The sequence below is a fragment of the Spodoptera frugiperda genome, chromosome 20 (assembly GCF_023101765.2).
Source record: "Spodoptera frugiperda isolate SF20-4 chromosome 20, AGI-APGP_CSIRO_Sfru_2.0, whole genome shotgun sequence".
NCBI lineage: Eukaryota > Metazoa > Arthropoda > Insecta > Lepidoptera > Noctuidae > Spodoptera > Spodoptera frugiperda.
This window is the reverse complement of record NC_064231.1, coordinates 10,084,483-10,098,055: the sequence shown is the minus strand read 5'-3', so window position 1 is coordinate 10,098,055 and position 13,573 is coordinate 10,084,483. Positions and strand designations below refer to the sequence as shown.

The window sequence follows — 13,573 nt, the reverse complement described above, 5'->3', positions numbered from 1 at the left end:
AATTATCTAGCAGTTTACAAGCATCTTTCGAATTTCAGCATGGTACCCGCCCCTACAGATCCCTAAGTAATGCTAATGGGACGACTAACAATATAGAAACGCCCAAATTAACAACTCTGTTCAAAGTTCTACATATGCACTATTAAATGGTAATAACCTATACTCTATTTTATTTGGCAAGATTACTGTAACCTTTGGTATTTGACGTTACTAGTTGTTGTAGTGGTGACTAAACCGCGTTAAAATGTATAATATTGTATGTGGACAATCATGTTTTAATACGATTTTATCACAACTCTAGCAACTTTACACACCAAAAGTTGCAGTACCCTTCCCAAATGAAAGCGAGTTTAGTAGACCTATTATGGCGTAACTATTGTGTGTTTGAATGAGTGTTTAACGGTGTGATTGATTTCAGGCGTGTCACAAAGAAGCGGTGCAGGCGTTGCAGAGTGTGAAGGGAGACTGTGCGCTCTGCGTGCAGTTCATCGCCACCGATGATGACGACCGGCTGTCGGAAGATAATTATAGGTAGTTACTGGTACCTGTTTATTAAACCTCATAGCCACTAGGCAACACTTGACGTGCTACTCGTGATGCTCAATTTTACGCAACGTTCCTAGCTGGAGCACAACGCATGTTCGTTTTGGCGTTGCACTAATTCTTGCGCGACAATTGTCGAGCGATCGATATAATATGAATTATAGACAGACAACATTGCTAAAACAGTTCCACACTGATATTCAAATTGTTGAACATTTGCGCATCAAATGTTGCCTAGTAGACTCTGACGTGGCTTAAACTATCGAATTCTATAAAATGGGTTTTAAATCCTTGTCCTCCCTGTGAATAGCATAAATGATGCGTTTTATTTTAAGTGCGTCTACATACTGTGTGTCATCAGTAGTCTCAGTCTCAGTGGCCGACAAGAACGATTCTAGGCTTTTTCATCCACATTGTTTTACCTTCCTTGGACTGCCTTAAATATTTCAATACCAAAAGTAATTGGCAGTTTTACATTATCACTATGTCATTTAATTTATATTTATAAAGATAGATAGCATCGTTATAGTCACGTGATTGTGTCCAGGTTCCCCCTGTACCCGGAGGACGGCGAGGTGTTTGGCGGCGAGCAGGACGGGTCGGGCGCCACGCCCACCGCGCCGCGCACTCCCGACTATAACAGGCCAGTACATACTTTGTACTCAGTAGTACTTTTCTATGATCATTCGATCGTTTGTCGATAATATTTCAGGTACGAATGCTGGTTAAGGTCTCTGTGGTTTATTTTCCAGGTCCAACTAAATAATAATATTTGATTAAATGTTTGGTTTGCGTCAATTGTTAAAGTCTGCCAAGTATACATAAGATGTTCAACATAACTGCCGAAAAGCCGAAGCTGTTACGTTTATATCGTTTTTTACCACTTTCGAGGCTTCAATAAGCATGACGGTTTATAGGTTTTACTAAAATGAACACTAAACAATCATGACCTTGAGAAACTATTTTAATTTCTTCAATGCTCATTAATTACTTCATTACGAAACTGCTGACAACGGTCCTGTACAAAATATTATCCGGTTCGATAGCTACGAGGTTTATTTTTGGTATAACCTAACGGTAATTGCGGTTAAAACAAATATATTCATTATAATAATATGATGATGATGTTGCACTGTAGAAGGTAAACAGAATACATATAATAAAACGAATTAGAATACATCTTTATAACATTTCTTCTTAAATAGATACCGGAACACATTACAAACACAACATTAGCAAGCGTTCATAATTATATTTATGGCATATGTATAATATTGTGAGAACTTTACGATGTATTTACGGATTTATGTAATATATTCCTTTGAAGTTTCCGTAGTGTCGTCGAATACAAGGTATTTAGCCAAAAGTGTTGAAACTGTGTATTTACTTCAAACTATTACTTTCATCGCTACTATTGAAGAAAAACTAGGCTTAGGCCAGGCCTCGAAAATAGAAACACAAAGTTAATTCAAGAAGTAAATTAACGCAATAATGTCGCTGGACCAACTAAAATCTGTACTTGAACTTCTAAAACGTAGAATCGTAAAATTCGTTTTGGTCCCAAGTCCGACTGATTATAATTATTTAGTAGGTATGTTGAACAGTTGTCAGCCGTATTCTTGGCACGGTAACAACTTTGACTTTTCTTCATGACAATTGCGTCGGTACGAAATCAACACTACACGAGTTTTTCTAACACGTAACGCCATTCACAGCTATGTATGACGTCAGGGATAAGCATTTCTTAAATACTGGATAGATGTTGAGTAGGTGATAATTATGTTCATCGTGATTATTAAAAGATTTTAACATATTTTCTAGTAATACTTTAAATTGCGATATCAATCAAATAATTCAAATATTCTATTTAATTTTCCAATACCTTTTATATTATAACAACACAGAAAGATAACCAAGTACATAAGTATATGAATTATTGGAATTATTCTACAATAATCATATTTCGTCGTTTGTATAGACGCACATCAGACGCGGGCTCTGGCAGCGAGAGCGAGTCGGAGCCGTACCGCGTGGCCCCGCCGCCCGCCAACTACCCCGACTACAACAACATCAACAACAACCTCAACATACTCGACATGGACGACGACTCCATCAAGATCGAGGCCAGGCTTGAGGTTCGTGTGTCTACTGGCTTGAATATCCATAATAACAGAACATCTTAAACGTCGATATAAAAAACATACAGTAAATGTAATCATTGTATAGGGTTCCCGTTTTGGCATGGGGCCCATAGCTATTACTGTGTAATACTTTTCTTGTTACGTGGTCAATAGAGATGATGACATATTTTTTTCTTACATTATGTGTCAATATTCTTCATTAATCTATCGGAGTGCTAAAAATGGTCATCATCTCCATTCGGCACTGAGGGTAGTGTTTGCGATGGTAGGCAGTACCGAGTAAGAGCGGCGTGTGTTGGCAGTGGGGGGGCGCCGTGGGGGCGGGGGGCGCGGCGGGGGCGCGCGCGGGCCGCGGGGGGCGCGCCGTGCTGTCGTCCGCGGACTCGGCCGCGTCCACGCCGGTGCACGCGCGACCCAACGCACTCAAGAAGAAACGCAAGCCGCAGGTACGCACCCCTCTACCATACTACCTTCCGTATTACTATTTTGTGCTTGTAATCTTCACGATGGTGGAGATATGAAATAAACCACAAAATGGATTGTATTAGAATATAGCTACGATTGTTAAGAGCGGCACAACGTTGTGACATTGGAACCCACCATTCTATATCACTTTGAAATTTTCGAACATGCAAGTTCGACCTCTCCTCATAAAATTAAACATTTTCTTCCAATGTTTCTGTCATTTACATAAAATTACAGTAAATATTAAGCAGGCACTTTATGTAACAGTTACACTCAACTGAGTATGAGGCAAATAAGGGAATTTGAATCCAAAAATTAATTTAAAGCAACCAGTAATATTATGATTCTGTTTACATTTCGTTTCTTCTAGACAGAGTGCCGTATAGAAACCTTCCTCGTGTTGGTATGTATCAAGTGAAATAGTAATTGGATAGTGTCGGGTAGCCGGGAGACCTTGGCTAGAGTATGAGTAGAGTCGGCTGGAGCGTAGCCAGTGATGCTGTTAGATATTGCGCTGTATTGCATATATTATCATTAGTTTTAATAAATACCTCCCATTGAAATTAGCCAAAGCTGTAAATTACGTTGATAACCTCATTAATCGTTGGAATAGTAGTGGTCAGTGGTTGCACAGACTGAATGTTTCACGTTGTTGTAGGACTGGCGTACTAAGGGTGCGTATAGACCGGTGGAGTTAGAGGCACCCTCCTCGGACGAACCTCTAACGGAAGCACCCTGCGATAACCTGCCAGTCTCCGATGGAGGTATGTCAATAACTTGCTATTAAACCTTTCATATTAAAGTCTGAGGTAGTGAAATTAAACGCGTATTACTTTTGCTTTGTTTGTAGCATTTAGTAAAAATTGTTGGTAAGTTAAATGAAAATGTTATTGAGTATTACTAGTTGCCCTGACGCTCGGTGGTCTATATGGTGGCTTCACACGATGAGACGAGGCGTATTCAAGTGATCAACCGGCTGGAATTAAATATGGAAATAACTTCACCTACATTTATTAAATAAAGCTTGTACCATGAAGTATACCTACATCAAATGTTTGTTGTGTCCAGTACCAGAGTCTCCCATAGCACCAGCCCCGCCGCAGATAGTGCAGCCACTCATCGACATTGAACCCAAAGACACCAAGCCAAGCAAACCGAACGGCGACGTCAAACCCCTCAGAAGAGAATCTAAAGGATTTAGGTAAGACGTCATGCAAGCATTCGAGCAAAAATTTATGAACATCATGAAAATGTAATGATTAAGTTAATTCTAAACACCCAACTGAAAATTTACAGTAAAATGATTTATTTCTTTAAAAAATAATAATAACAATAGACCATAAGTAAGAAGTCACAAATACGCTATTCGCACATACAGCATATTACAATTTTGTATAGGAGGGCGCGTGACTAACTGACTTTTGTGTTTGTTACTAATGAAAGAGATGACGAATACAAATACCTCCCAAACCTGTAAAATTTTCCAAGATTATCATACCATGATGTGATTCATAGGTCATACAAAGCGAGAACATAATAAACTAGTCATATTCATGTTTTTTTTAACTTGGTGACGGTTTAAACGAAAACAATGATTGAATTTGGGATATACTATGTATGACAGTGTATGCCCCACATAAATTATTTTAATCGATTCTCGATTTTTGTTTCCATAAATTTTTGGTCATTCTACTTTCGTCTAATTGTTTATATTTATGACTGACAAGTGACAAACCATCATATCTCAATGGTTAAACATTGCAGAAATATTCAATTTAAAAGTGCTTAACAGTTCATTTGTAAAATCAGTATGTTGTTATATGAGCATGCGGGTTGCTGACTGCGAAGCTCTGCCGCTCTGTGTCACATAATGCGACCGTTCCGTGATTAATGGGAGGTAGTACGCGAGTGTCGGACCGATTTATGTACCGTGGGATAAAAATACATTATATGTATGATTAATTATGATAGATTATTATCATGCAAATGTAATAAGACATTGCCAACTCAACATTTTGTTCGTAAACAGAATTGCATCGGTTAATGGTACGTAACGGATGACGATAAAACTATACATATCGTCGTATTGTTTACTACGAGATAATGTAAACAGTTTTTAAGAGGATTTTTTTAATAAATGCTGTTAAACAGATTGTACTTATTATAATTTTGCTACCTAGTAGTATTACATAAGTGATTTAAAAAACATCTAGCATGCGTTTCGCTATCTTCAGCTGGACTAAAAGTCAAAAGCTTTAATAATGGATTTGTTGTGAAGTAGCTATAATCTTGTCACACAGGATAGGGTCCGCGCGGAGGGTGACCGAGGGCGCGCCTCTAACGAACGGTGAAGTGGAGCGAGCCAAGTTCCCGCCGCGGCTGCTGGCCGGCGACGGGGACCCCGACTTCGGGACCCCCGTGTGAACGACACGCAGCCCCCACGCAGCGCCCACGCAGACCCCACGCAGCCCCACGCTCAACACGAGACGCCCCGCTGTGAGCTGCCGCGGACCCCACGTCCCAGTGCGCTAGTTCACGACAGGGCCGTCGATCGACGTACTTAGTATTATTCGATCTCACTCTGCGTGCGTGTAATGGCCTATCGAATTTAGATATAACAGTATTCCCTCTTTTACGCCGAAGTGATGTCTGATTTTGAGTGCTTATTTTATTTTCCGCGTATATTACGACTGAGGGAGTAGTTGACGCGTAGAGATGCGCTCGGTCGCTTTTGTGTGTCGATAAAGATAGTGATCATGAAATTAGTTCACTAACCAACTGTTTGGATCTCTAATCGCGAACATTACCATTGAGTTTAAACATTGCCATTATTATGAGTTTGAGAGTTCAACTACTACCACTTTAGTTTGCTGGTCAAAGTTGATTTGACTTATTGGAAATTGTACCCTTATTTATTTCATATTTATAAATTAGCTAATATATAAAATTCTAATTTGATGTAAAAATGCACAAAGCTGTTATTGCCAACGAAATATTGATGGATGATGTGATTAACAGCTCGTTAATGTGTGATCCTCACACACGTTGACATACGCTAAACAAGAACTAATCGGACATTAAACACTGTCATGTTGCCAACGAATATAGTCTATGTCTAACTAAACTAAAATGAGGTTCAGCGTGATTTACGACAACAAACGGAATGCGTTAGCTAATGCTATGTGAAACATTTGATTGGTGCATGTACTACATTTTATAATTCCAAATAAAAATTCGAATAAATCATCCATCTTCGGGTAAATAACAGTCTCTATGTACTATTTGGAAGAGAAGTTTATACAATAAGTATTTAGATAATTTTAACAATCTCGTGTAAGGCTTGCGAGCCTGATTTACTACAGTTTATTTTCGTTGTTTTGTTTATTTTTGTATCATTTTGTGTACATATAGTTTTAGATTTAATTTGTATATTTATATTTTGATATATTTAAAATAAAGGAATATGTATAAAAGTTAGAGCAAATTAATTAAATTCAAATCAATGCGACGACTGAATAATCATCAGTATCGGTTTGGTACATTCCTATTAAGCTTTTTACGTGTGTATGTTAATTGACAAGTGAGAAAAGAATAATTAATACATTAAAGTTATCGCGTTTTACTCAAGTAATGTCTTTGTATCTGCTATTTTACGTGGGTATAAAATCCGCTGCGACATTTAATACGTGGAACGGTCTATGTTGAGTATAATTATAATACATATCAGCACGGCTCGCTGAGCGTAAAGACTAACTGACAACTGTCTAGTGATCTGGACACATGCCAATAATATTTCCGCACAATAAACACGCAACTGTGTGTGTGCCCACACACAGCTAGATAAACAATTAAAATTAGAATATTTTAAAATAAATATGTGTTTTACGATAATTATTTACTGGTATGGCCATTGAACTTTAGTCAATTTTAAAGATTAATGATAGTTACGCGACTAATTATATCATCATACTAATTGGTTAAACGAATCCGTTAGTATTTGTTGTGTAGTTTGTCACGCATGCACACGTACGGCGCCGTGTCAACGTCTCTTTACTCGTAATGTTTTTACAATAGAATTATGTAATGGCTCATAGATTGAATAGTGTCTCGCTAGACCGCAGTCAAGTCAATGACATGCACGTGATCTTATATATTGATAGGTAGACAGTTTTAATATGGCTGCATTTCACTCACTGTTGAGCGAATTGCCGCGCTACTTTGTATATTAATCTCTGTACAAATAAGGACATATTAACGATTGATTAAAATTTCGTTTATTATACTGTTCCGAAAGAAAACTTCTAGAAACCTTTACTTTTATGACACTCATGGAGCTATAGGATTGATATACTTTATTTATTATTAATTTATTAATGAAATTAGCTTTTATGTACCTATGAACATTCCACGCCTGCCCATGTGTCGCATTATAATAATTTGCTGCGATTATATATATTTTATTTTATATACGAAGACAATATGCCTATGTATTATAAACAAACGTATTAAATTTTATTTAAAAGTAATATTTGTTTATTTTTGCTCTATTTCGCTCTTCCTTACCTTACAATTATATAAAAAGTGATAGGAGCTTCTTCGGCATAACCAATTAAGACAAAGTCAATATTATATATACAACTAAATTACCACAAAATATTCACTCAACTATTTTTATTACAAGGCACCGAAAGTTCATGTTAAAACAAAAAGTTTTTTTTTAAACTTGGCGCATTTCTATGTTTATTGTTGGTGCACCGTAGAACGAAACGCAATCCAATGTTGCCATAAATCAACCTTTATGTTACATTGGTAGATTTTTTTTAAATTACAGCTGTAATAATTTTTCTGAAATGCAAATGTATTTAAAATATAAACTGAAAATCGTAATGTAGTTCAAGATTGCTTTATTATTTATTAATGGTATTAGCCACGGCACCGCTTTACCTTATTGAAAGTTAGAATGAGAAATCGAACTCAAAGTTGATTGTTATATGCGTTTAGAGCAGTCTCAAGTCTTAAAACAAGTTCTAGAAGCAAAACTCTGTCTCTATAAACTATAATGCATTTAATTTAAAGACAGGGTTTTCGCTTTAATTGGTTAATAAAAATAAATTGGCAAAACAAGAAAAAAAATAGTAGATTTCTATGTTTGAAATGTTAGCAACATTTGTAGCTGTCATCCATACTGAATAATTATTATTACTAAAACAGATTGTCTAATGGCCAAGCCTATTTTTCTCGTGTAATATTTTAAACCAATTGTTATTTACCTTTGTTTAAGTTTAATTCGAAAGTTTTTCACAATGGTTGTCAAAGTATATATCAGTGGTATTTCTGGAAATAAGGAGGTACGTTTAATATTAGAAAATTCCTGGGACGGCCGGGTGCTTTTCTCGACTTTTTCTAAGCTGATTCATGTAATTATTGTTTTTGATTACGTGAGTTATGATACGTTTTAGGTGAAGAAGCGTCAACAACGTGTATTGATGATACTAGATTCGAAAAACATAAAATATGATGTCATTGACATAACGGAACCAGGGAAAGAATCTGATAAAGAGTTTATGCAAAACAACTCGAAGGCGAACGGTGGCACAGTGAGCGACCCCAACCCTCGGTCTCCGCTGCCGCCGCAGATCTTCAACGATGAGGAGTACTGCGGGGTGAGTTCCATCATATCATGTAAATTGGATAGTATAATTGTATATCAGGTATAGGCATACAAATGCTTTGGTATTTTTGGTATGTTGCCATCTGTTAGTATTTTGTTCCTTTGTTTCATGTTTGTTTACTGTTTATGCATTTGTTTATAAATTGTTTGCCTGGTCATACCCATTTTTCTGCTTCAGTATAAAGTAGTTTATTTCAGGTAAAGAAACACTAGTCAATATTCTTACAATCATTATTGTTTTCAGGATTATGACCAATTTGACCTTGCTAATGAAGTAGACACTTTGGAACAATTCTTGAAGATGGAAGCCCCTCCTGAAGAACCACCTCAAGTTGAAAATGAACAGGTATTGTAATATTATTTTACATCGCTTAAATTTTCCATGTATTTATACTATGTAATTTATACTGACTGTAATAGTTAAATGCTGTAGATGACAATGTTAATTGTTTTTTTTCCTTGTTACATAGTTATTTTAGTTAATTTTATGATATTAATAATTATAAACTATGGGTTGTGAGTTTGTAACAATCTTGTTAACTGTTGTAGGAAAAAGCTGTGAATGGGGATGTTGAAGCGGAAAGTAAAGAATCTGAAGCAAGCACGGAAGAGAAAGCTGATGCAGTTGACACAACTGAGACTGCTGAGGAAAAAGAAAAATCTCCAGAAAAAGAAGGAAGTCCTGCTAAAGAGGCTTCTCCCACAAGAGAGGAAGGTGATGCAGCCTCTAAAGAAGGTACTCCCGACAAAGAAGAAGATGAGGGTGCCCAAGGTGATTCAAAAGAAAAGTCTCCAGAAAAAGAAACAGAAAGACAGAAATCAGTTGAAAAAGAAAGCACACCAGAGACAAAGGCCCAGTCTCCTGAAAAAGAAACAGTGGTGGAAGCTAAAGAAGCTTCAAAAGAAAATTCTCCAGCAAAGGATGAAGTGAATGGAACTGCTAGTTCGCGCGAGCAGTCTGAGGAAAAGGAAGCCACTGAACAAACAGAGACTGTAGAAGCAAAAAAAGATAACCCTTCAGAGGCTCTCATCCAGAGCGAGCAGATTGCTGCAGCTGAATAATGGACTGAACACTTACTTGCTTTTTAGCTCAAATGAATCCCTATTAGCACTAAGCAAGCACTATTCATTAAGTTCTGTTATTTATAATGCATCATCATCACTTCTTTGATATAGTCATTGTATATAATGCAAAGAAGTACTTGTTGAGGATCATGTTATGTGGCGATGTATAGTTATGTTTTCTAATGCAATGTGGCCTATTATCGTAATTAGAGTTATATAATACAATTAATCAAATTTTATAAAGTTCCAGAATGAGATATCTATATAACATTTTTATCCTTCATTAAGGCTTGTATTATTTTAAAGTATTAATTTTATTTACAATTTGCTTGTCAAGTATTCTTTTGAGATTTGTAACAATGATTTCTTTTTTGTAAATTAATTTTTATATTATCATTATTATAAATGAAAGTACCTAATACATAGGAATGATCTTTTCTGCCATTACTTGTCTTGATCGATGCAAATCAAAACGCCATTACTTCGACTAGACTGCCATGAAATATAGTATTATTTATTTACATTCATTCTTTACACTGTAATTGCATAATTGATCATTCTAGACTAAAATGCAGTACTTTTGGTTGTAATAAAACGTGTCATGACAAATTATTCATCATTTTTTATAATCTTAATCAAAGACAGTTTTTTTTAACAATTTTTCATATTAATTATATAAAAATACGAACGAAATACTGAATGTTTTTATTTCTTTCCTAATTGAATTTCTATGAATGTGCAATTTACTGACATAAATATGTTTACGGTATAGGAGCATGTGGGTCACATAAATGAGAATGATTCAACTTTGATCCAAATTGTTAGCGTATTTATAATTTCTAGATGGTTCGTTTCAAGAATTGCGACGTAGACTTACAATTCTCGCTCTCAAGGCCGCGGAAGAATGATGTCAAAACTAGTAGTTTCAAAATCATTGTGCATTGTTTACCATGCCGAGCTAGTTTGTCACCGATCCATGCATTACAAACGGATGAATCATACAAGTGATATGGTCGATTAGGCTGCTTGGAAAATTAATTGAGTAAGTACTCGGAATAGATAAGACCTGTATTTGCGAATCGTCATTTTCATTCCCGGAACACATCCGCTCTGAAAATTCGTTAATATTTTATTGACTGGAATAAAACAAATGTCAATAGGGTTAGAGTCCCTATTGACATTCTTTTTTATTTTCAATAATAAGTTATGAGTCATTCATACAACTGATTGACCATTTGTGCTCTAGTCACTAGTGCCCAATAGGTCAGTGTGAATATCAACAAAGATGACTCATTACTTTGATATCTTTCGAATGGAGCATGTTATACTACCATAAATATATAGAATGTAGTTATTGCTATATCGTTTCAGATACGCGCCCTACGGAAATGTTAATTATGCGTTAGTATGACACTGGGTGCGGTACCCAATAGCGCAGACACGCTGACCTTTTAATGCGAATACTAACGGGGAGCATAGGTACTATTCAATGAGCCCGTCCTTGACCCGAAGCGATTAATGAGCGCTACATTACACGGTATACTTACTACGCTTAGTGGGATTTGCTAATTAATCTAATAAGAATCTTAATTTGAAATAGTGCTCGGTGGTTTGATATAGACTCGATCCTTATGAGACTAAACGACACTAAAGACGTTCACGCAACTTTTTTGCAATTTTCATGATTAGCTAATTTTCTAAGGTTTTAATTTCGATTCGTATATGTACTTATACTAAGTTGTAATATAACTTTACACTGGCTACCCCGTTGTGGAAGAATAGGCGTCATGATGTGTTTGAATAACCTTAGAACAACAGTTTTTACATCTACAGTACATGATTGCAGGTACCGTCAGGATTACTTTCAAAGGGATGCGCTGCGCCAAACACTGTCCATATTAACTGCAGGTATAATTTAATTAACTACAAAAATATTTACAATTCCAGTTCATTGCTATAAAATGGCTTCATAACATATAAGAGGTGTGATTAAAAGTGGCTAGGAAATTATTTATAGGTACCTATAGCATCTTTTTACTATAACGGAGTCTTTTTTTTTTTTTATAGGGGCGAAAAATCATTCATTTATGACTGACGCCTTGGGCGAAGCGAGAGAGAGTGTCACTCTTACTGACTAAAAACCACTCTGTTCCTACTCCTGCTTTTCGAACCAGAGCCCCGGTAAACCTGCTAGGTAGTCCGCAGCTCTGGATCAGGCATCAGCCCTACTGGGCCCCATCTGTGGTGGTCTGATGGCTCTTTGAGGCGCGCGCGGAACGCGACGCGCCACACCACAGGTCTGGATCTGGTCGTAAGTGCGGTAATCGTAACTGCCACCGTAAGTGCGGGTCTGCGGACGGCGAGTAGGGGTTGCTCGCCGTCCGCAGACCCGCACTTAAGGTGGCCGGAGATCGTCGCGCGATCCCCGACGCCCGGACTATAACGGAGTCTACCATTCTAATTAGAGGAAAGTTTGCCCAATCATTGCAGTGTCAAAATTTAATCGTCCAAAGTGCCACACGGCACTAGCTAATACTCTATTGGACGAAAATACGAGAGGTCCACACTAGCGCCATCTGGTCAGCAGTAGCAGTAACCTCATTGAAATTACAATGCCATTCAAGAATATTTTTCCTATACTACTTTGTATACTTCTCACTTTTAATAAATTATGAAGCCCTGGTACTCAGGATTCAAAAAAACAACACCCAGACCCGAAACAATTGGCGAATCATACAGAGTTGAACTGCCTGGCTATTGAACCCACGACGCCTCGCGCAGCAGCTTATTGGCAGTCACTCCGCCAACCGTGCAGTCATGAAATTATGTCATCTCATTACTTAACCTTTCTTCTGCGGGTATATGAGACAGCAATAGAATACACATTGTGTCGGGCACTGATCAGTGCTTCAGCATACGACGGATTATTACCATTTCGTCCTTTGGATGAGCTACTTACGTCTCGCAGCGCTGCCACAAGATCAGGCCGAGACGAGCTATGAGTAAAATTTCAAACATGTTGGATCGCCGGCGAATTTGCGCATCCGCAAATTCAACAAATGACAAATTGGGAATTATAGTAAGTCATTCATAATCACAGTGGACGTTAGACGTTCCTCAGGCCTTTGTTTAACAGTGGACGTCTTCCGGCTGATGTTAATGATAGTGATGAGGATTCCTTATTACTATGTATTAATACAAAGTTAAAATAAATCATCTTGATTTTAAACTTGGTTTACGCTTGCCCCAAGCGCATGTAGCACCCATGTGCAATCACTATCAGCTCCGTTTAAATGTGCAATCACTATCAGATAAAACAGAGCAAGGAGATAAAAGAGAGAGAGCTAATAAGTATTATTACTTAAAATGTTTATGAGCTTATATTAACAAAATTATATGCGCGCACTAGCACCTTGCGCCCCCCTAACACCAGGTGCTCAGCACTTGTGTCAGAATGGTCGACCATTGTTTGGTGCAGGAGGGACGGATATGTAGGTTGTATATCTCCTTCCCTCTTGCACTGCTCAATGATCTACCATTCTGACACAATTGTATACGTGCAAGCACTTTTATATTTGACAAAACTTGATATCCTAAAAATGCGTGCAAAGTCTTTGATGTAACCCAAAAATATTGAAGTTGACTACTTGGAGCATCCACGTTGCATTTTAGTTTTGTTATCTTTAGT

At 37.2% G+C, this 13,573-nt stretch overlaps 2 protein-coding genes across 9 annotated transcripts in view; both read left to right on the top strand.

The window, feature by feature from the left end:
- LOC118282192 (Golgi-associated PDZ and coiled-coil motif-containing protein) overlaps positions 1 to 7,675 on the top strand; it is a 44,691-nt gene extending 37,016 nt beyond the window's left edge. For 3 of the 8 annotated variants that reach the window (XM_035603146.2, XM_050701385.1, XM_050701381.1), the window contains 8 exons: positions 419 to 531; positions 1,091 to 1,186; positions 2,522 to 2,678; positions 2,954 to 3,130; positions 3,520 to 3,552; positions 3,808 to 3,913; positions 4,218 to 4,350; positions 5,450 to 7,675. In XM_035603146.2, coding sequence (XP_035459039.2) covers positions 419 to 531; positions 1,091 to 1,186; positions 2,522 to 2,678; positions 2,954 to 3,130; positions 3,520 to 3,552; positions 3,808 to 3,913; positions 4,218 to 4,350; positions 5,450 to 5,573 — 939 coding nt within the window. In that variant the 3' untranslated portion in view covers positions 5,574 to 7,675. The remainder of the gene's footprint in view (positions 1 to 418; positions 532 to 1,090; positions 1,187 to 2,521; positions 2,679 to 2,953; positions 3,131 to 3,519; positions 3,553 to 3,807; positions 3,914 to 4,217; positions 4,351 to 5,449) is intronic. The other 5 variants (XM_035603147.2, XM_050701382.1, XM_050701383.1 and 2 more) reach the window with 4 other exon arrangements.
- Positions 7,676 to 8,310: 635 nt separating this feature from the next.
- On the top strand, positions 8,311 to 10,578 carry LOC118261866 (SH3 domain-binding glutamic acid-rich protein homolog). The gene is made up of 4 exons (XM_050701387.1): positions 8,311 to 8,497; positions 8,609 to 8,812; positions 9,065 to 9,166; positions 9,370 to 10,578. Exons 1-4 carry the CDS (start codon positions 8,453 to 8,455, stop codon positions 9,880 to 9,882), a joined length of 864 nt encoding a protein of 287 aa, XP_050557344.1. The 5' UTR covers positions 8,311 to 8,452; the 3' UTR covers positions 9,883 to 10,578.
- The last annotated feature ends 2,995 nt before the right edge of the window (positions 10,579 to 13,573 follow it).

What these genes read in the sequence shown, in the direction of transcription:
- LOC118261866 (XM_050701387.1), top strand. Translation starts at nt 8,453, where the DNA reads ATGGTTGTCAAAGTATATATCAGTGGTATTTCTGGAAATAAGGAG. An exon ending in GTATTTCTGGAAATAAGGAG is followed by an intron (nt 8,498 to 8,608) that starts GTACGTTTAATA and finishes GATACGTTTTAG; the next exon opens with GTGAAGAAGCGTCAACAACG. An exon ending in CTCAAGTTGAAAATGAACAG is followed by an intron (nt 9,167 to 9,369) that starts GTATTGTAATAT and finishes TAACTGTTGTAG; the next exon opens with GAAAAAGCTGTGAATGGGGA.